Here is a 20,070-nt window from a genome sequence, read left to right on the forward strand (position 1 = left end):
CAGAGTCCCCAAAGGAAGTGCCGTTGAGTGACGGCGTGTCTGGTGCGACATTCGTCTACATTCTGACTCTTGACCATCAAGAGCAATTGTCGATGCAACTGTCCCCAAAGAGGGGGAGGAAAGGTTACGCGAGAGCCAACCAGACAACATAAGCTTCAAACATCCGACGAACCAGTCATCTGCTCCACTTGGTTCCGAGGGCGGCAGTCCGATTGTGGTGCCCGTCAGCTACGCTGGGAGCGTCATCCTTCGAGAAGCTGCGAAGCTCTCCACCAAGCCATCCCAGTAGACCCGCATGCTACGGACGTGGGACCAAGAAAGCCTTGCGGTCATTGAAATCCTTCCAATTCCTGGGTCGTTCCACTCAAGCTCTTCGTCGCGTTGCCATGCAATCCACACAATATTCTGGTTGGTGTGAGTGACCTCAGATGAGATGACCCCAGGTTGACCTGCAAGGCTGTGGCCATGGGCCACAAGGGAACGCTGGCTCAGCTGAGCCCACACGATGGTGCCCAGATGCGTTGTCAGACAGCTATTGCTTGGTTCAAAAGTCGAAGCCAGCGCTCTAGTCGAGGTGCTCCTCCAGAAATGCATTTTGGACCACTTTGCATAGCTCTCGTGCTCCTCATACTCATTTCAGTGTGCCACTCCTCGTTGTTTAAGAGCTTTTTCGATCTTATTCGTCGACTAGGTGCTCTCCTGGTCGATCTAGATATCAATACAGGGCCAAAAATATACCTCAAAACGGATATGGTGGCCTTCAGGAGCCTCTCCTTATGGCTGGCCGAAGCTGGCCTGCTCGGATTCTCCGTAGCAGCCTCAGACAAAGCGACTTATATCGACTACTCCGTGACAGCCATTAAGGCGTTACAGACCCTCTACGATGAGCCAGATGGGCTCTGGGAAACGACTGGCTGGTGGAACAGTGCGAACTGTCTCACCGTTCTGGGAGACTTTCTTGCCCTGGCCGCTGATGAGGCAGAGGACTTGGGCTTGGAAGACGTGCTCTCCAATACTTTCACTCAAGCCCAACAGACTAGTCAAACGGCAACTAAGACGCTGGTAAGAGGTTTGAGCATGCGTTTGTTCGAATCAAGATACACTGCATCCCCAGTCTCAGGCACGTCCGGCCTCGCTTCCCGGGGATTCAGTGGATTCATCAACAACTATTACGACGACGAGGGCTGGTGGGCTTTAGCCTGGATAAGGGCATACGATGTCACTGGCTCCACAAACTATCTAAGCATGGCTGAAAGTATCTTCGCAGACATGCAAGGTGGTGTGAATGGTACTTGTGGAGGAGGTATATGGTGGAGCAAGGATAGAAAATATAAGAACGCCAGTAAGAAGAATTCTGACCCCCCCTCCTCCCCAAGGCATTTCCTACAGCCATCGTCTCACAGGCTTTGCCGGACTCAATGAGGCCTCAGCTTATGAGAAAGGCTGTTGGACGCAATTATACCGGGGAACTACGTTCCAGATGTGACTATCTTTGAATGTATTGGTGGCTGACTCCTGAGATTCCAGTCGCTAATGAGCTCTATCTATCCGTGGCTGCTTCTTTGGCAAATCGGGCTGGCGAGTCTGATTCCTACTTGAGCATCGCCAGGAACCAGTGGGACTGGTTCAAGGGCAGCGGCATGATCAACGACAATAACTTGATCAATGATGGACTCGATATCAACTCAGATGGATCTTGCACTAACAATGGAGACACTGTGTGGAGCTACAATCAGGGTGTCATACTTGGTGGGCTGGTTGAACTCTTCAAAGCCACCGGTGACTCGGATTACTTATCAGAGGCAACTTCGATCGCGGAGGCTGCAGTAGAAGCTCTTTCGACAGATGGTATTCTCCACGAGAGCTGCGAGGCTAATAATTGCGGTAACGATGGGTCTCAATTTAAGGGTCAGTGAATCAGGCCCGCTGCTGGAAAGATATCTATAGATGAGCTGACTTCAGACACTGCCAGGTATATTTGTGCGCAACTTGTACTACTTGCAAGTTGAGGCCCCGAAAGATGACTTCCGGAATTTCATCTTGGACAACGCGGACTCAATATGGAACAATGACCGTAATAGCAGCAACTTCTTAGGCCTCGTATGGTCGGGTCCTCCTTCGGCGGGCGGGTCCCCAAACGCAAGCACCCAGAGCTCGGCATTGGATACGCTCGTTGCTGCGGTGGCCGTATTCTAAGCTAGATTGAGGTTGTAGTTGGCAAGAAGCACAAATGAAAATGTTTATACGGCTAGAGAATTCAAGGTCATTGGCTCGCCAAAGCACCGGAGATATATCGACTGCAAATGGGCTGGGTAGTTAGAAGAAGGCTATATGCTGTCAGACCTCTATCAACCTCGGGGTGTAGATAATGAGAACTTGATTCATGACCACTTTAGGCTTTTAGATCATTCATAGGCATCGAAATTCCCGTCATTTCGCTTCATCGAAAAACTTTTGTGAGACAAGCGTGAAATGCAGACGCACATGCAATGATCAATGTGTCGCACCCCCCCCCCCAACGGGGCATTGTGGGCTGCAGACCCTGGAGGGTTTGAGCCGACCCAAATGATCAACTGCCAGTCCTCAGGAGGTTCATTCTGTTTTCGCCGGCCCATATCTCCCCTCACACGTCCCTTTTGCGGCCAGGATCTTCAGACAACCCGATAGCTTTCCTGCTTATTGCTTCAATCTGATGGCAAGGCTTGACAACGATTGAAGCATTGGCCAAAACTGCCAGTACTCAATTCACACTGTGGGAAGTTGTGGTAGGATAGACCCCACCCTTGATCTCACCTTCACCACCTGGGCTGCTCCCATAAAGAGAATTTCCGACCAGCCAAGAGCCTGCCGTCGCGGCCAAGCGAGTCAAAATGGAAGACGCACCCGAGGAAGACTTGGACATCAAGCTGCAGACTGTGTCGAAAGACCTAATTGCTGAGTTTGACAACCGCCTCAAGCCCTTTTTGCGCAAAGCAAATGGGGCTGGCCGTGTCCGCTCTCGCGTGCGTGCACGTGAAGTGTCGCATCTTATGTCTAATGTAAGTCAACAATGGTGCTATTGTATGGCTCGTCATTTTTTTGACTGATTTAAATAGCTTCTTGACCCGTTTCAAGAATTGCCCCAGCTCCTTGATCCACACTTGCCCCAGTGGTTGCCTATGCTCGCTGCGGCCTTCCTGGAGTATCACCAGACAAGGCGGAGGCAGACCATAGAAGCTGCCACAACGTCCTCGTTGCTGATGCCACTTCCGACGGCAATATGCAAGCTAATCTACACCTTCTGCAAAGTCCGCGGTGAGAAGGTCATTGTGAATTTCCTCAATGTTGAGACCCGGTACCTTGAGCTCCTTTTGTCCGCTATTGAAGAATCAGAGAGGCACCAAGGCTCGGACGACGATGTGCTTCAGTGGACCTGGGAGGAGCGATATGTCGTCCTCCTGTGGCTGTCTCACCTCATGTTCGCACCGTTCGACCTAGCAACGATATCCTCGGTCTATATGCATGATGTTGACCTAGCTGGTGTCCCGGGCTTCCTCTGGCCGTTCAACCCTCCCAGCATTACTGTGCGAGTTTTGCCACTAGCAGCCAAGTATCTTGCTTCACCAGGCAAAGAAAGAGATGCGGCAAAGGCCCTTCTAGTGAGGATGGCCATGCGTAGGGACATGCAAAAACTTGGCATCCTGCACGCTCTCATCGACTGGGCTCTTTTCACGCTACACCCAAGCTCAGATAGCAACGACTCTACAAGCGATGACGGGTTGAAACGAGAACCTAGTCAGAATTCTTACACATTCATTGGAGTGCTTGCTTTCCTGGCAGGGGTTCTATCATCTGCTGACGCATCTGATGTGGAAAAGTACTCATCCAAGGTCTTCTACACTGTAAATGCTACTATGTGGAGCGAAGACGACACGTCTAACACTATCAAGTCGTCTGCAGTTGCGAAGAAGATGGTTGTCAAAGTCATGCGCTCGATTGCTGTGTCGAAATTGACAAGAGAAAGCCGAGACATGGCAGGGATTCAGCTTGTCGAGACTACCGTGCGGTATCTTCTGGGAAGCCTGTCCGACAAAGACACACCAGTCAGATTTGCGGCAAGCAAAGCTTTGGGAGTCATCACCCTCAACTTGTCGAGGGAAATGGCCTCGCAAGTTGTGGATGCCGTTCTACAAGCGCTGGACGAGCATGTTCGTGTCGTCGATCGTACATCAGAATCGAAGTCGTCCACTTGGCAGCCACCAACGAAGGACTTGACTTCAGTGGATCCTCTTGGGTGGCATGGGCTCATGCTCACCCTGTCTTATCTCTTATACCGGCGTTCGCCACCCCCAGAGAGTCTAGGGAAGATCGTGCGAGCCTTACTGCTGGGTCTCTCGTTTGAGCAGCGAAGCGCATCTGGAGTCTCTGTCGGAGCTAATGTTCGTGATGCAGCCTGTTTCGGTGTCTGGGCTCTCGCGCGACGTTACTCCACTGAGGAAATCTTTGCAGTCAAGGATGAGCTCATCGAAGAAGAGCGCCGTGAAAACGGCAATGTGTCTATTTTGCAGTCGCTCGCTACACACCTGGTAGTCACAGCATGTCTGGACCCTGCAGGCAACATCCGGCGTGGCTCTTCAGCCGCTTTGCAGGAACTCATCGGCAGGCATCCTGATACGGTTGAGAAGGGTATCGCGATTGTACAGACAGTGGATTACCATGCTGTGGCATTGAGATCCAGAGCGATGCAAGGCGTGGCTCTGGAAGCCACGAAGCTACACTCGCAGTACGGAGATGCCATATTGGAGGCTGTCCTTGGCTGGCGAGGTCTAGGGGACGCCAACGACCGCGTTAGGAGATATGCAGCAACATCCTATGGTATCATCACAGCCGAGCTTGCACGGATGGCTTCAAACAGCTCAGAAGTCATCTCTCAATCCTTTGGCAGTATCATATCTTCCATACGAATACTGCAGCCTCGCCAGGTTGAGGAAAGACACGGCCTCCTGCTAGCTATGGCCTCAATTATGAACCAAATCCCAGAGCTGGTGGAACACAGCCAGGTTCAACAGCATCAGCAACAACTAGCGCCCATAATCGAGAGACTGCTGTCTGAATTGGAGTCAAACCTTACGTTCATTGAGACAACGACATTTCGGCGCCCAGATCTCATAGCAGAGGCGGCGTGCCGACTCTTTACCTCCTCATTTCCGGTTCTCCAAGCATTATGTCTCGGTCTCGACACCATTACGCCGGCTTATCTGTTGTCTGGACCTCGTCTCTTATCGTCCTTAAAAACACCTGCCACGAGTACTGCAGTATCCCGGCTGGCGGAGTGCCCTAGTTCGAAAGACTTCCCGCCTGCTTGGGTCAACAGGCTCTTACCGAGTATCTTGAATGCCTGTCTTATTAGGACGGAAGAAGTGGTAGTCGACGCGGCATCCGAGGCTGCACTCACGTTACTGCTCTTTTTGAAGCCCTTCCAGCGCGATGAACTCATCCAAGGTTGGGCGAACACTGTTCTAGACGCACCACGAGCTGGAAATATTCAAGGACACTTGTTGGCTCTCACAAGGTCGCATGCAGTTGCATCGATATCGCAGGAACAGGTGGCGAAACCAACGGCAGGAATAATTCCCAGAACTCTGCTGCAACGCTGGGAAAAGGACAAAAATGTGCATATGCGCGTGTGGATACTTGAGAGTCTTGTTCAGGGCGAAGTGCTGAGGTATAATGTACAGACATTGTTTAAGCTGATTTCAGAAGCACTGGAAGACTACACGACGGACGCGAGAGGCGATGTGGGATCCCATGTTCGCTTGCACGCCATAAAAGCTACCAATCATTTGTGGTCGTTGCTGGCGGAGCCAGAGGCAAGACCAGAAGAAGTGGCCTCTCACACAGCGGCTTCTGCCCTTCTATTACCTATTATACGGCTGGCTGCTGAGAAGCTTGACAAGGTAAGACCGGAGGCCCAGTCCACGCTGGCTCTGGTTTTATGTTCAAAGTGAGTCACAGACCGACTTCTACATTACGGCAGGAGAGAAGATTGACGCAGCCACAGGTCATCATCGGAGTTAAGGAGACGCGCTTGCTGGTCCAAGGACTACTTCCTCTTCCTACTTAACCTCACAACCCACGATGATTGGCTTCATGAATCGTTTCGCACCGAAAACGGCCCAGGCCCTGACGAGTTCATGGATGAGCTCCTGGCAGGGTATGTAACTTCAGCAGACACAGGCAACGAAGACCTAGTGATAGCTTGTCGCTCCGCACTCTGCGAATACTGCGATGTGAGCCAGGAGAACCTCGACCGCGTGTGTATCTCGCTTTACCGCAATATGAAGTCCCGCCAGGGTCAGGACCGGGTCATAGTGCCGACGCTGGAAATCATTGCGTTTCTCTTGTCCGTTGGCTTGTACCGGAAGACCAAAACGGTTGATTTCAAGAGCCTCTGCCTCCAGGCTCAGAAGGCAAGCTACAAGACCGGCAATGTGCGGAAGCTCATCGCCTGCGTCAAGGTCTATGGGGGCATCGCGAGCATAGGCGAGAATAACGTCGGACTGGCACCGATGGCAAATGACATCCTAGAGCAGAAAAGGCGAGAAGCTGCGACGGAGGCGAGAAAGAGGCTGGGAGCCTTGATGCTACACCCCTGGCCGCGCGTCAGGTCGTCTGTCGTCGACGAGCTCTGGAACGTGCTCTCTGGAAGTGAAGCTGACAAGGCTGGGAGGCTCAAGGGTGTGGACTGGGGTACGGCCGAGAAGGGGGTCCTGAAGCAGTTCGGATCGGATCTCGGCTTATAGAACACAGACAATCTCTCGATGAACCTGGGAGGCCTAGCGGCGGGAAGATGTTCTTGCGACGGCAACTCAGAGACAAGCCATTTTGCGTGCATTGGATACTCGGGCTTTATCCTCCGTCACAGCATCCCGGAATCCCACCAAGATGGTCGTTTTATCAATCTAGTCAGCTTTCACCCCCATCTAACGGGTCCCAAATCGGAACCGACGGGCTGAGGCGACACGGGCCATCAAGCCTATAACAATTCTGTTCAATGTCGCACAGGAGCAGCTGTCCGACTTCTGAGTAGTGCCAGTGACGTCGCGAGGAATAGTCTTGGACCAGACAGGAAGGTCATTCAGGAAGGACTTGAGGGGCCAAGGAGCAATCTCTCTTGCAGGCGGGCAGGTGGAACAGTTCACGATCCACTCTTGGCCCTAGCTCCCACACTTCATCCCACGTGTCATGCCTGTCACTTTAGTGGGGACGGGGAAAACGAAATCCAGTCCTTAGCACGAATTGGGTTGGACATCGGTATTATTAAATTAGGCTCAACGTCGGCATCGGGGCCAAAAGAAAAGAGCTCGCGGCCAATGGCTCGAGCAATGGGATGATTCGCAGGCGGCCGACAGGCGTCATCCCAGCCCGGATCAGGCTTCCTGTTGAGTCTTTGAATTGCGAGGGGTATGTGTGTGGTTGTGATGAAACCAGGAAAGTTTGCGGCGAACAGACATGAGCAACGGTTATAGCAACCGAGAGCAATACAGACACAACGTCTCGTAAGGCGGCGAATGGAAAGCGCGGGCCTCATGTTCATGATTAAAGCGCTCTGTGGCAGCATTGAAATGCGCACATATTTGACTTTTGGTCCGAGTCCCACCCAGCTCGACGAAACATCCCCAAAGGAGAAGCGGAAGGTTGGACTCGATGCGCCACCAAGTCGCAACAAAGGCACCGAGAGTTGCTCTTACAGCGTTGCATTTCATGCTCGACCTCCCCCTCCCTCCCCTCCGAAGGGGCTGGCCGCATCCAGACCCACGCAGTACGACGGCTGTCCGGCCGTGCGAGGTGGTATGGGCTGAATCAACTGCCGCCATGCCGAGTCGGACCACGCACTAGGCACTGGGCACAGGCGCTCAACGGCCCGTAATGGATGCTACGAAGGACATGCAAGTCAATTCCGCGCAGCCAGGCGGAACTGCCTGTTCCTTGGCCGCCGCTGCAGAAGCAGCTCGACGTGCACGAATAGCGAGATTTGGGGCCACGGCGGCTCCGACCTCATGCTGTACAGTAGCGCAGACATGCTTTTGGGCGGTGGAGACTGGAGCCAGCCATAGACCCAATTCTGTCGCAGGGCCGGGAACTATGTTTCTGCATAGTATGGTCTATTTGCTCGTGTCCGACCAAAGGCGCTCGCTGGCGTGTGTGTCTATCAATAACTTGCCTGACCCACCTCTCAGCATTGTACCGTGGTTGACGAACTTAGTAGTGCTTCTATACAGACACAAGGGCGATGATCATTCAAGAAGATGAATGGACAAGGAGGATTTGAAACATGCAAAGAGTCGAGTCGAAGCAGGGAGCCAGTTTCGTTCCACTGTTGTACTTGCGCAATCGACTCCACTGTTGTGTCCCAACGCAGCATATCACAGCACAAAACGGCACAATTCAACCAACAGCCCCCCCCCCCCAATGACACAAGATGAGCAGCAGGGCTGTCTGCCCAGATCCAGGAAATCTGCAAAGCCAATACATACGACAAGGTTTGAAGAAATGAAATAAGCTGACGACATCGATCTGCAATTTGCTCTACGAGCAAGGCGGCACGGTCGGGCAAGTCAAGCTGGTATCGCGTAGAATGAAGCGGAATGCTGCTGCCTGGAGGTCGATGACGGGAGAGCGGTCCTTACGGATGGAACATGGTGGTTGTAAATATAGCCAAATCTAAATCTACACGAGGACCACTATTATTTTGAACGCCTAAAACGGGGACGATAGATTGTTCACCATGTACCCACAAGCACTCCTTTGTCCAGGACTGCTGTGCACAGTCAGTGCACTGCATTGTGTTCCTGCGAAGGTGGACGGTGGTCGGATTTGGGGGTCAAGAATGAAACGAATGTGCTGTGGATTCGTCGTCAGTCTCCTGCTTCTAGGAATTCCAGTGCTCTCTACAGAGGCAGACCCTCGTCACTATATCCCGACCCGAGGATCCAACCATCCCTCGTCAACGACCCTCCCCCCTCCCAACCTGCTCTGCTCCCCACTTCCTCCCCTCCATCTAACTCAAGCTTCCGTTGGCTCCTTGACCTTGACACCTTGGATGGATTGCCAACCAGGAACTACCTGGCCTGCCTGACCCTTGCTTCCCACTGCCTTTTCTTCCTGGTCCATACACACAGACACACGACCATGCTGTACTACTGAGCAGTAGTCTCCTGATGAATTAAATCGAATGGAATCGCGTCGACTCGAGAATTAGGACCCATCCCTCTCGATACACCCACGAATCACACATCCACCCATACATACACATACATGCAGAACCCATCCTCATTGCTTCTGCCTCAATTGACCTCCCGTCCCGCCCGCGGACCTGGGGCACACACTGGAAGCTCAATGACAGATCCGCTCCGCCTTGCTCCTCTGCACAGATTCCCCGCCGGCTGAGCTCCTCGTTGACGTTGGCGTTGACGTTGGCTGGCTGTTTGTTTGTTGCCCAACCCCATCCGACCCGACCCGACCATCCGTCGTCACAAGCTCTCAGAACCACTCAACCGGCCTGGCTTCAATACACTGTGTGGCCCCCGAGCTGTTCAACGCCAGCCGTCCTCTGACCTTACTGTGCATGGTAGACTACGCCCTACCATCTCGATCGGCATCGGCACCGGCATCACATATTGTGGACCCGACCCGTTCCCGCCTCCGCTCGAGACTGGGCCCGTCCTGCCCTCCTGTCGACCGTCAGTCGCTCTCCTTCGTCGCACCCGGAAGCCCTGTACAACTTTACTCCTCCATCGGCGGCTGCTTAGGTCTAAGTAACCTAGCGGCCGCAACTCGCCGCCCAGTATTCCAGCCTCAACCGTCTTTGCGCAGGGCCCGTCTTCACGGCGGACCCCCCACGCCTCGACTGTCCCCGAGGATGTACAGCTCGCGATCGAGGCCCTGAGCAACCTGAAGGAGCACTGCCCCGACTGGGCCACGCGACTCGACGAGCTCAGCGGCCAGATTGAACAAAGGCAGCTCGACCTGGCTGAGGTTGCAGAACAGCAGTCCACAGGCAGCCCGGACACCAACGGCCGGCCGCAGTCCACCAGATCTGTGCGAAATCGCGGCTCCACTCAGTCGCTCAAGCCCAACGATGATGGTGAGGCACACCCAGAGGTATTGGCGTCAGGGAGAACACTCCCTGCGGAGAACAAGAACGCTGCACACGAGGCAAGGCGGGCATCTGTGGCATCCAGGCGGGGCGTCGACAGGCCGCACAAGGAGCAGGACTCGAGAAATGGTCAACCACCCTTAAGCCCTTCTGCTGTCGAAGGACAGACGAACCAGGTGATCGCAATTGCCTCGGCCCAAGCGCGGGCCACGCTTCGGAGGACCCAACTGAGCAAGAAACGCGCTGCCGCCGCCGAGTCGATGCTCTCGGTCGAGGGTGCCACGCCCAGCAAGTATCGCAATCGCAATCTAGTTATGGTGTACTATGATAGCTACGTGCAGTCCTTCTTCGAGGAGCTAGTCAAGTTCGTGAGTGCGAGCCGGAACCTCATGCGGAAGGCCAAGATGGCCGCCAAGGTCGCCCAAATCAAGAAGATGGCGGAGCTGGAGGTGCCAGACGACGACTCGTCTTCGTCGGACGAGGAGCCCCATCTAAATGGGAGCGCAAACCCAGATTTCATACCACCGCAGACGGTGAGTCCCATGAACGTCTCACCAGCGGTAGACGGCGAACTGGATGTGGACCTGCCGGACGGGAACGGGGAGCCTGCGGAGGGTGCTACCGAGAGCAGACCAGAGCAGAGCAATGGCAACGGGCCATCACCGACCATCAGCCCCGCCCAGCCGCCCAACGCACGCGAATCAATAGCCACAAATGGTCACGGTAACGGTAACGGCCTCAAGTCTCCCTCGCAGGCCCTTAAGCCCAGCTCCATACCTGCCGCGCGACCCAAAATTGGTGGTGGTTACTCCACATTCTCCTCTTTTGGCCTGGGCTTCGGCGACTCCCAGCAGCCTGACGTTTTCGAAGAGCTGGACAAGGGCCTTGAGTCCGTCCAATCCATGTGCGAGCACGCCGCGCACCAATTCTTAAGGGATGGTGACTGCAGCGACGAGATCGTCAAAATCAAGGATCGGCTCACGGGGACCAAAACATCGGCGGAGAAGGAAATACAGCGTATGTTGGATCAGGACGAAACGCTCGAGGCCAAACTCAGTCAGGCACCAGCTCGCCCCAGGAGCTACCGCCCACAAAGTATGCGACGCGCTAGCCTCGCGGCGGCGAACCCGACCGCTGGGAAGGGCGGTGGCGAGAGTGGGAGATTATTTACCGGAGGATTCGATGGCAACAAACTCACAGCGGATTCGGAGCCGAGCCCATTTGGAGCATCTGGCGCGGTATTAGAGGTTGATGATGGGACTGATGAGGACAGTCGCGCGCCACCAAAATTACAGTATCGGTCGACGAGAGCGATGGGCGCGCTCAAAACGGTGTCCTGACGAGCGTCAAAGTGGTTGGACAGTCAGATTCAAAATCATGCTCAGGCAGGCACGGGGACAGATTTTCAGAGACATCGCGAGCCCCGGTTCCCATTTGGCCCGTGGGGGGGGGGGGGGGCGCTCAACTTATATGATGAGGTGAACAGCTCGCAACGAATACGGGCCCGACAGCACGGATATCTCGAAAGGTTGATCTCGCAGACTTCTGGAGTCTTGCGTTGAGTTGGGTTGGGTTGGGTAGCAGGTGCCAGACTCATATCAAGCGAGCCTTCACGCGATTACACGGAGACCCATCATACGAACAAGCAACCTTTGACATCCTCATGGCTTCATACGGTACAAGCCCGGGTCGCAGCCAGCAACGTTGCATATTCCCAGATATGCTGCAGAAGACTGGATACTCTGGCACAAATCATTGCACATAGCGGGATTTTTTTTTTTTGGACACGGCCGAGTCATGGGAGAACATTTTGGAAGGATGCATGTGGTTCAAAAACGGATGGCATGATAGGGTTTACCATATACCACCAGCGTTATTTAATGAGCAGAGAATCTCGAAAACTTGCGATTCAGGACGAAAATGGGCCATGTGGAAGTACGAAAATACTGTGACCGCCTCGCCTAATTCTTGCCAGAAATGATCGGCATGCGCAAAAGATTTGCATGCGATGGGGCGGATATTATTCCCGTCAGAGGAAGATATTGTCCATGTGAACGATACGGCGTTGGAGAGCGTGTGATGGTAGGCTTTTCAACCCCAAAATCCTGCTTTGGAAGTAATTTCCAACGTCGTCCGGTCTCTCGAGTCGCCTTCCTCAGTAGGTAGAGACCGACTTTCTCCTCATGCGAAGAGTCTAAGCCGCTCGTATGATTCGGAGAACAGACACCACAAATCGCAAATGCGACCTCGTCGGGAGACAAAAGCGTAAAGCACAGCCTACAAAACCACCTCCCTGTTCATCAGCTCGTCCAACTCCCTTTGACGGCGCGTACCGTGCTGCGCGTCTTCGGGAAGCATAGCCGGGATGTGACTCTCGATGCCCTCACTGTTGGCCGGCGCGCCGTCCTCCCGTGGATCGGGAACCCTCCCCGGCCGAAGCTGATCCTCTGGCTCTCTGCTACTCTCTCCGGTATTCGCCCGCGCTTCTGGGTCTTTGGGCGGCACTTTCCGCGTCCAGTTGACAGTCCACACGAGCAACTGTGGGCCTTTCCCCAGGCTTGTCAGTCTATGCTTCTTGTTGCACTCCGCACAGTCAGGCGTCCCATTCGGTGTGTCCCACTTGACGTTGCAGACAGGACACTGCTCAGCAAAGTGGTAGGGCAAGCCGCGCCAGCTGGTTTTCTGCACCGGCTCGTCCGCCGCTGTCAAGGTCTCAAGGTCCTCTGACCATGACGCGAGGCTGACTGGGCGGACAAAGCGGCCCCTTCGAAGCGATTCTCGGCTAAATGGGTCGCGGGAGTCACCAGCAAGCCGCCGTAGCACGGGGAACCGCCAGTGCTGATGAGCCCAGTCCACGATAGTCTCCATCTCACTCTTCTTGTCCTCTGACGTCTCGAAGTCGATGCTGAGCGTCTAGAGCTTGGGCATCTGCAGGAATAAGAGGCCCCAGCATCCCCACTCCCGGAATATGCTCGGCGATAAATATCGTAGCTGCGGCTCTACCTTTTGGTCGGCCTCGAATGAGTCGCGCATGCTTGCCCGCATACGCCGAGGCGTGGTTGGGTATGGCGAGACGACGAAGGGACTGATGACTAGTGGCGCATTGTGCTCCCAGCTCGGCCAGTCTGTGCGACGCATATAGATACGCAAGCTTGTGAGATGCTCTGTTAGGTGCCAGGCGCGCATTACTGCTGCAGGATCTGTATCCTGCGGTTCATAGGGCTCCCATGGTGACCCTTGAGGATTCCCGGGACCAAGAGGAGGATGTTGGTAGACATTAAGCATCTGCGATGGGTTACCAGGAAGAGGAATCTGGTAAAGGAGACCAACAGGAGGTGGGTTGATAGCAGGCGCCTGAGGCGGGATATTAAAAGAATGATAGTGGGCAGTAAAGAACGGCGGGAGATTAAGCATCTGGGGCTGGGGTATAGGTAGGGCGTTTCTCGGCAAACGGTTTCTCCCAAACCTTCTAAGAGTCCTTTGCATACCAGTCACCAGATCCACCAGCTCGCTGTCAAAAAACGACGGTTCGAGGAAAATGTGCAGGTTCCGAATGTGTCGAGCGGCTTCTGGGGCAAGCCCGGAGAGGTATTCATTGGGGGACTGTGAGCACCAAGTTGGCCCCTTTGCGGTATAGAAGATTTTGCTGCCCTGAGATGGAAGTTGGTAGGTCTCCATGTAAACGCGTCGACAGGTCCTCAGCAGGGCTGTGTGAACTTTCCTATGTCCTGAGAAGCCAGGCCGAAGCCAATCCCAGCCGGACGTGACGTCCCTGGAACGAAAAAGGAACGAGGCTGGGGGCATCTGGACTGCCGGCGCTGGGCGATCCTCGGAGGAGTCGGACGTCTGGACAGCACCTTCATCTTCTGTCTGGTCGTCAGCCTGGCCAGCCGGGCTCGTCTCCATGTTGGCTTCATCGTCGAGCTTCTCGTGGTCGTCACGTGCAAAGAAAGCATGCGGAACGGGGCGGTCTAATGCAGGTACAGTAGACTCGGCGAGTGTGAATTCGAAGATGAGAGTGCGGATCTCGGCAGGAATACGGCCATTGAAAAGAGGCGACGAGTCCTGCTGGTCCACGAAGTCCCAAGCATCCATGCGATAGCTCATGGGTACTCGAGCCTCGCGAAGGGGAGAGGGAGCTGGAGCGTCACTGCGGCTTGCGCCTTGCAGCGCAGGAAGATGCACACTCGACATGGGGAAGGGCAGATTGCGCAGTAGCGAGACAATGCGAGGTATGGGAAGGAAAGAGAGATAGATGTGGAGAGAAGGGAAAGAATGGGAGAACAAAAGAAAAGGCCGAAGGGGATCTAGGAGAGAGGCGACTTTGAGAAAAGAGGTCAGGACAAGCAGGCTGGCGAGAGGGAGCAAGCAGTCCTGAGGAGGTCGGCTGTCCTACTGCGCCCGCACGATACCCAACTTGGTCGGCAGCTTCCAGATTCGTATGTGATTCGTATGTCATAGTCCGGGAGCAACATGTTTGTGCCACCTCAAACTCGAACACTTGTTCAAAGGGCTCAGCGCCTTGCATCGACGATTTGGCCTTCTCGACGTTGGTTGCTGCGCGAGGCACGACGACGAGACGCGGGCCTGCAGGCGGACCAGAAGCTATGGAGCTTAAGCGAGCTTCAGTACGGGTCAAAGTACCTAGGTACCAGCGTACCTCACATACAGTACGCCCTCCCTTCCTGGGGCTTTTTGGTGGGCAGGCGTGGCGGGGTCTTCCTCTTCCTACCCGAGCCGAGCAGGGGCCAAGGGTTCACCGCGGGGTAGCTCCATTCGGATCCATTTTCTCCAGCCTGAAGCTCGAGGATCTGAAGTACCTGGAATTTGCATGTTGCATGTTGCGTGAAAGCCTCACAGCAAGCCCCTCGCCTAGGATACCATCATCCCCGCCAGCAGAATGTCGAAGCCCGAGGACCTCGTGCCCAGGTTCAAGCTCGAGCGCTTGCTCAACCAGGGTAAGGCGAATAATACTCCGTTGGATTCCCACTGAATTGAAGGCTCTCTGTTATCTGACCTCTGGCCCCCTTTCCCCCAGACCAAGCAGGCAGGAGAACCTCGCTTAGCGGCACCATTGATGGGCAGCCTGCCTTGCTGGTCCTCGAGCGCGCCCCTTTCCCCAGCTCCCACGACTATCTTGGATCGATAACGGGCAGCCTCCGCACACTCAAGAACCTGGGCGCCAACGACATATACCACTGGTACATGGCCAGCAGCGACGCTATCGCCCACGCAAAGAGCGACGACTTCGCCGACCTGAAGATCAACTTGATCTACCCGTGTACAGAACAGCATATCAAGAAGTACAGCAAACAAGGGGTCCGCTTCGTGACCGAGACACCCGAAATATACAGGGACAACATCCGGCCGCACATGCAGGCGAAACGAGACCAGGGCCGATTGAACTGGGTCTTCAACATCATCGAGGGCCGCAAGGAAGTCGAGGATGTCATTTACAGGACGCGCCTCGGCGAGGCTGGAGACGAGGGCTTCCTGCTCTTGCCAGACCTGAACTGGGACAGGAAGACAATCGAGGCTCTGCATTTGCTGGGCATCGTGGAGCGCCGCGACATCTGGAGCTTGCGAGACCTCAAGGTCAAGCACATACCTTGGCTCGAGCACATGAAAGCCAAGTTCATCGAGGCCACCGAGAAGGTATATCCTGACATCGAGTCCGACCAGCTGAAGCTATACGTCCACTACCAGCCAACGTATTATCACTTTCACATCCACATCGTTCATGTTGCGCTCGAGGCCGGCGCGACGCAGGCAACAGGGAAAGCGATCGGGCTGGAGAGCATAATCGAGCACCTGAAAAGCATGGGCGATGATCAAGAGAAGGGCATGGACTCGGTATCTTTAGGTTACACGCTCGGAGAAGCTAACGAACTGTGGACGGATGTATTCGAGCCGCTCAAGCGCGGTACTTCTTCTCAATCTCCAGTACCAGGTCGTTGACTCCCGCTCCGTGCGGGCAGTCCGCCCATTCTCCACCGTCGCGGATGCAGTAGATCTCCTCATCTAAGCGTACTGTACAGCTCTTGGTAACGCCAGCCTAGAAATCGTGCCGTTAGTTAGAGAAGCCTCCCAACCAAGTCTCCGCAAGCATAGTGACAGCCTACCTCTGATGAACGGCGGACGCTGTTACGGAGCATTTCGACTCCCCAGGCGCCGTCGTCCTTGCTCGCGCACTCGTCCAGCTTCCCAAAATCGATGGCATGCTCCAGAGCGCAGTCCTCAATGAGACTCCTCTGCGGGATGTTGTGGTAGTCCTTGATCAAGCACATGGAGAACCCAAGGTAGGTCTTCGGGTCGGGGTACAGAGCTTCGGCGCAGAGCAACATGATATTACCAAGACCTGTTCGAGACACCTCAGTCAGTTATGTATGTCCGAGACTTGACCGGCCGGATCCCGGCAAGGATGTGAACAAAGGTGGCGGTGGGGAGCCGGGGGGGGGGGGGTGGGCCAACTCACACTCCTCCGGCCCGTGCATGCACGCAATGCCGTCGTTCTCGGTCGGCGTCCCGATGAAGGACAGGGTGAAGTTGACCTTGTCGAAGACGCGCACCATGGCGGGCAGGACCAGCTGCTGAAGGCAGTCCTTGGCGTCCGGGCATTTGGACATGATATGTGCCTCGAGCGGCACCAGGGCCTTCGTGTCCGCAACGGGCGGTGTGTTCTGCTGCAACGTGTTGGAGAGGCGCGAGATGTCCGGCAGCGGGCTCAAGACCGACGACGGCCTCGCGTACACGTAGAGGCAGAGGACGACCAGCGTCAGCACCAGCAGAGGCCGGAACCGCCCAGCCCTCCGCGCGTGGGGACGCATCGGCGGGTTCGTCGGGCGCGGGGGAAATGTCTTGTACTTGTCGTACTTCTCGTCCATCTTGGGAGTGGTCCAGGTGTTGCTTTTCTGTAATGCGTGAGGCTAGCAGATGTTGCAATGGCTCCTATCAAAATTCTGGAGATGGGACGTTCGGCGAGGTGGCCATGACCGGTGTGTGTGTGTGTGACAATCGGTGGGGGAGATTGCGCAAGATTCAGGTTGGGAATTCTATTTGTAGCATTGCAGCGTCCTCACGGAGGTAGGAAGGCCTGGCCGGGCAGGCCGGTAGGCCAGTTTGAGGATTTCTCCGGGCCACTTGCGGAGGTGCCCACTAACAAGCAACACTGCACTATCTCCGTAGTATGACACTACTAGAGCGTCGAAGCTGAGGTATACTACGGCGTCCATCTACCATATGACATAAACTATAGTCAACTGGCTGGATAAGATAACAGCCTCGCATTGACAGTCACAAGGCTGAGCACTTTGTACTTGACAAGTTGAAGATCGGAAGGGTGAACGATTATCCCACAGTCAGGATCATACCGAAAGAGGTGCAGTTGCCGAGGTGTAACAATCCAGGGATCAGTCAGACTGTGCAGCAAGGTACCAACCAGGCACTGCGCAAGCTTCCGGTGCATTATCTGGGCTGTTCGAGCGAAACGTTGGCCGTGGCGTGGTCGCGTGCGACTCGACGTTACGTTGTCACGGTTGCTCTCACCTTGTGGAGTCGCTGGTCGTGAGGATAGGGTGTTGCAGTGACCTGACGCTTCTTCTCTTCTATGTGATTCTGAGCCGACTTATCGGAGCAGCGGCGTTGTCGGGAGGGGAACTGTTAGAGGCACCGTTCCTACCTAGGCATCCTCTGCGCATGTGTCCAGTGGCTCATCACTCAGTTGAGCTTGCCACGGACTCAGTCAGGCCTTCTATTATACCTACGCGCCCACAGTAGATAGGTGGGCAAGTACTTTACTTTATTTTCAAGGTCATAAACACCCATCCAATCTTTATCGTGTCTCGTTCGATTCACTCGTTTGGCTGTTTGTGATTCACTCACTATTCGTATCATTTACCTTTACTCTGCGGTTCCAGCCAATACCCCCAGCAAGCTATGAGCATACGTACCTCGTCAATTCTGCAGCAGACTCATCGAAATGGCGTCTGGACAACAATCACCGCCCCAGTCCTTGGACGACTTCCTCCGACCCCTTCGCATTACCGACAACGCCGTTCTCGAGCTCTCGCGCGATTTGACGGAAGATTTCTCAAGGTTGTCTAATAAGTCAGACAACCAGTTCTTGCCAACGCCCATTAGCGAGTCTCTTCTCGGGCGCGTCGACGGAGCCGATCGCGGCCGGTGAGTTCCCTGACTCTGTACGTGGCGCACTATATCAGCCAGGACTGACCAATTGCCAAAATCAGGTATCTTGCTATTGACATGTAAGCCCATTCTTGATTCGATACGGGTCCAGAGTGGTGTGCTGACCAGAGGCTGCAGAGGAGGAACGAATCTCAGAGTTGGCTTTGTCGAGCTGCTCGCCGGGGAGTCTGGCGAACCTGGTGAAAGTGGCGGAACTGGCGATACAACAGACGAAGACTCTCCGATCAACGGGGGTGGGTTTTCAGTGTTCGCGCTCGGGTCACCACAGTCATCACAGCCACCACGGTTACGTCGGCTCCTGGAACGTTCATGGCCCATCGGCGAGCAGCTCAAGGACCAGAACGCAGACAGCCTCTTCAAATTCATCGGCAAATGCATATCACTTATCGTTCAGCAGGCTACCAGTGAATGGGGCCTCCATCCCGATGCCGAGCTACCCATGGGTGTCACCTTCAGCTTTCCGATGGAGCAAAAGTCGCTGCATGAGGCAATTCTTATGCCAATGGGGAAAGGGTTTGCGCTCGATTGCAAAGTCGACCTAGGAGCTTATCTAGTTGCAGGGTACGAGGAGTACCGTGAGAACTCTCTGCCTCGGATCAGGGTAGCAGCTATTGCAAACGACGCCGTTGCAAGCCTTGTCTCGTTCATTTACCAGTTCCGGGCAAAACCAAACCAGAAAGCTGCCATGTCCCTGATTTGCGGAACAGGTACCAATGCTACGATACCCCTGAAACTCAGCACCCTCAAGGACAGCAAACGACCCCAGACAGTCAGCGTGATACCGGGACAGGCTGGGAACGACGTCAAGATAGCTGTGAACACCGAATGGAGTATTAACGGCACAGTGAATACTCTAAGCAGCCACGGCCTCATAACTGGGTGGGATACACGGCTAAATATGCACGTCGAGAAGCCCGGCTTCCAACCACTGGAGTACATGACCTCTGGTCGTTATCTCGGCGAGCTGGGCCGCATCATATTCGAAGACTACTTGACAAAAATTCTGCGGTACGACAGATTCGAACTACCACTCAAACTGAGAGAGCCGTTCACCCTTAGCACGACATTCCTCAGTCATTTCAATCCTCGAAACACCGAAAATGGCACCCTGGTGGAGCAACTGCAGAGGGAGTTCCCTATTGCGAAGAAAAAAAATGCAGCACACTCTATCCACGACCAGTTGGAGTGGACCCCAGAGATTGCCGACGCGCTCTATCGCATAGCAGTTGCTATTGAGGTACGGGCTGCGGGACTTATGGCTGCCTACACAATCGGCCTCCTCACCTTGTCTGAAGATCTGCCGCCGATCACGAAGAGAAACAGTGTTGATGTAGACAAAGTTGGCAGCAAATCAAGGGGCAAACCAGACGAACTCGTCGTTGGATATACGGGGGGCTGTATAACGGCTTTCCAGAACTACCTGAAGGACTGCCAGGCGTTCCTCGACAGTGTTGTCGCTCTGGAGCATGGCAAGGGAAAGTTCCGCGTTCTCCTTAGCCCATGTCACGACGGAGGAATAACCGGGGCTGGAATATTGGTTCCTGCATCATTGCATAGCGAAGGAAAATAGACGGAGTTTCCATTTCATAAGAGGGCGAGGGTAGATTTGCGCAAGCAGCGATGGACTGCGCTGCCAGAGCCAGAGGGGGATTAGAGAGCGAGTGGGAGGGAAGCCTTGGAATGGCTGGCTTCATAGCGATTTCTCTGTAGGGTCACCAGGGTACAAT

General features: G+C 54.6%; 7 protein-coding genes across 7 annotated transcripts; 5 read left to right on the forward strand and 2 right to left on the reverse strand.

Annotated features, from left to right (window-relative positions):
• Positions 1-750: 750 nt before the first annotated feature.
• Positions 751-2,196, forward strand: J7T55_010182 (uncharacterized protein; the record flags this gene model as incomplete). The annotated part of the gene is made up of 3 exons (XM_053131381.1): positions 751-1,288; positions 1,528-1,908; positions 1,973-2,196. The coding sequence occupies 3 exons, from the start codon at positions 751-753 to the stop codon at positions 2,194-2,196; spliced, it is 1,143 nt and encodes a 380-aa protein (XP_052990608.1).
• Positions 2,197-2,870: 674 nt separating this feature from the next.
• On the forward strand, positions 2,871-6,782 carry J7T55_010183 (uncharacterized protein; the record flags this gene model as incomplete). The annotated part of the gene is made up of 3 exons (XM_053131382.1): positions 2,871-3,038; positions 3,096-5,983; positions 6,041-6,782. 3 exons carry the CDS (start codon positions 2,871-2,873, stop codon positions 6,780-6,782), a joined length of 3,798 nt encoding a protein of 1,265 aa, XP_052990609.1.
• Positions 6,783-9,607: 2,825 nt separating this feature from the next.
• Positions 9,608-11,478, forward strand: J7T55_010184 (uncharacterized protein; the record flags this gene model as incomplete). The annotated part of the gene is made up of 2 exons (XM_053131383.1): positions 9,608-9,722; positions 9,836-11,478. The coding sequence occupies 2 exons, from the start codon at positions 9,608-9,610 to the stop codon at positions 11,476-11,478; spliced, it is 1,758 nt and encodes a 585-aa protein (XP_052990610.1).
• A 937-nt stretch (positions 11,479-12,415) lies between these two features.
• On the reverse strand, positions 12,416-14,332 carry J7T55_010185 (uncharacterized protein; the record flags this gene model as incomplete). Its single annotated transcript, XM_053131384.1, has 3 exons — positions 12,416-13,051; positions 13,142-13,263; positions 13,627-14,332. 3 exons carry the CDS (start codon positions 14,330-14,332, stop codon positions 12,416-12,418), a joined length of 1,464 nt encoding a protein of 487 aa, XP_052990611.1.
• A 706-nt stretch (positions 14,333-15,038) lies between these two features.
• J7T55_010186 (uncharacterized protein) lies at positions 15,039-16,096 on the forward strand (the record flags this gene model as incomplete). The annotated part of the gene is made up of 2 exons (XM_053131385.1): positions 15,039-15,096; positions 15,177-16,096. 2 exons carry the CDS (start codon positions 15,039-15,041, stop codon positions 16,094-16,096), a joined length of 978 nt encoding a protein of 325 aa, XP_052990612.1.
• A 63-nt stretch (positions 16,097-16,159) lies between these two features.
• J7T55_010187 (gamma interferon inducible lysosomal thiol reductase) lies at positions 16,160-17,022 on the reverse strand (the record flags this gene model as incomplete). Its single annotated transcript, XM_053131386.1, has 3 exons — positions 16,160-16,168; positions 16,261-16,496; positions 16,614-17,022. The coding sequence occupies 3 exons, from the start codon at positions 17,020-17,022 to the stop codon at positions 16,160-16,162; spliced, it is 654 nt and encodes a 217-aa protein (XP_052990613.1).
• A 1,094-nt stretch (positions 17,023-18,116) lies between these two features.
• On the forward strand, positions 18,117-19,913 carry J7T55_010188 (uncharacterized protein; the record flags this gene model as incomplete). The annotated part of the gene is made up of 3 exons (XM_053131387.1): positions 18,117-18,319; positions 18,385-18,402; positions 18,461-19,913. 3 exons carry the CDS (start codon positions 18,117-18,119, stop codon positions 19,911-19,913), a joined length of 1,674 nt encoding a protein of 557 aa, XP_052990614.1.
• Between the last annotated feature and the right edge of the window lie 157 nt (positions 19,914-20,070).

The sequence above is a fragment of the Diaporthe amygdali genome (genome assembly GCF_026229845.1).
Source record: "Diaporthe amygdali strain CAA958 chromosome Unknown NODE_26_length_719862_cov_65_716256, whole genome shotgun sequence".
In the NCBI taxonomy this organism is placed as follows: Eukaryota; Fungi; Ascomycota; class Sordariomycetes; order Diaporthales; family Diaporthaceae; genus Diaporthe; species Diaporthe amygdali.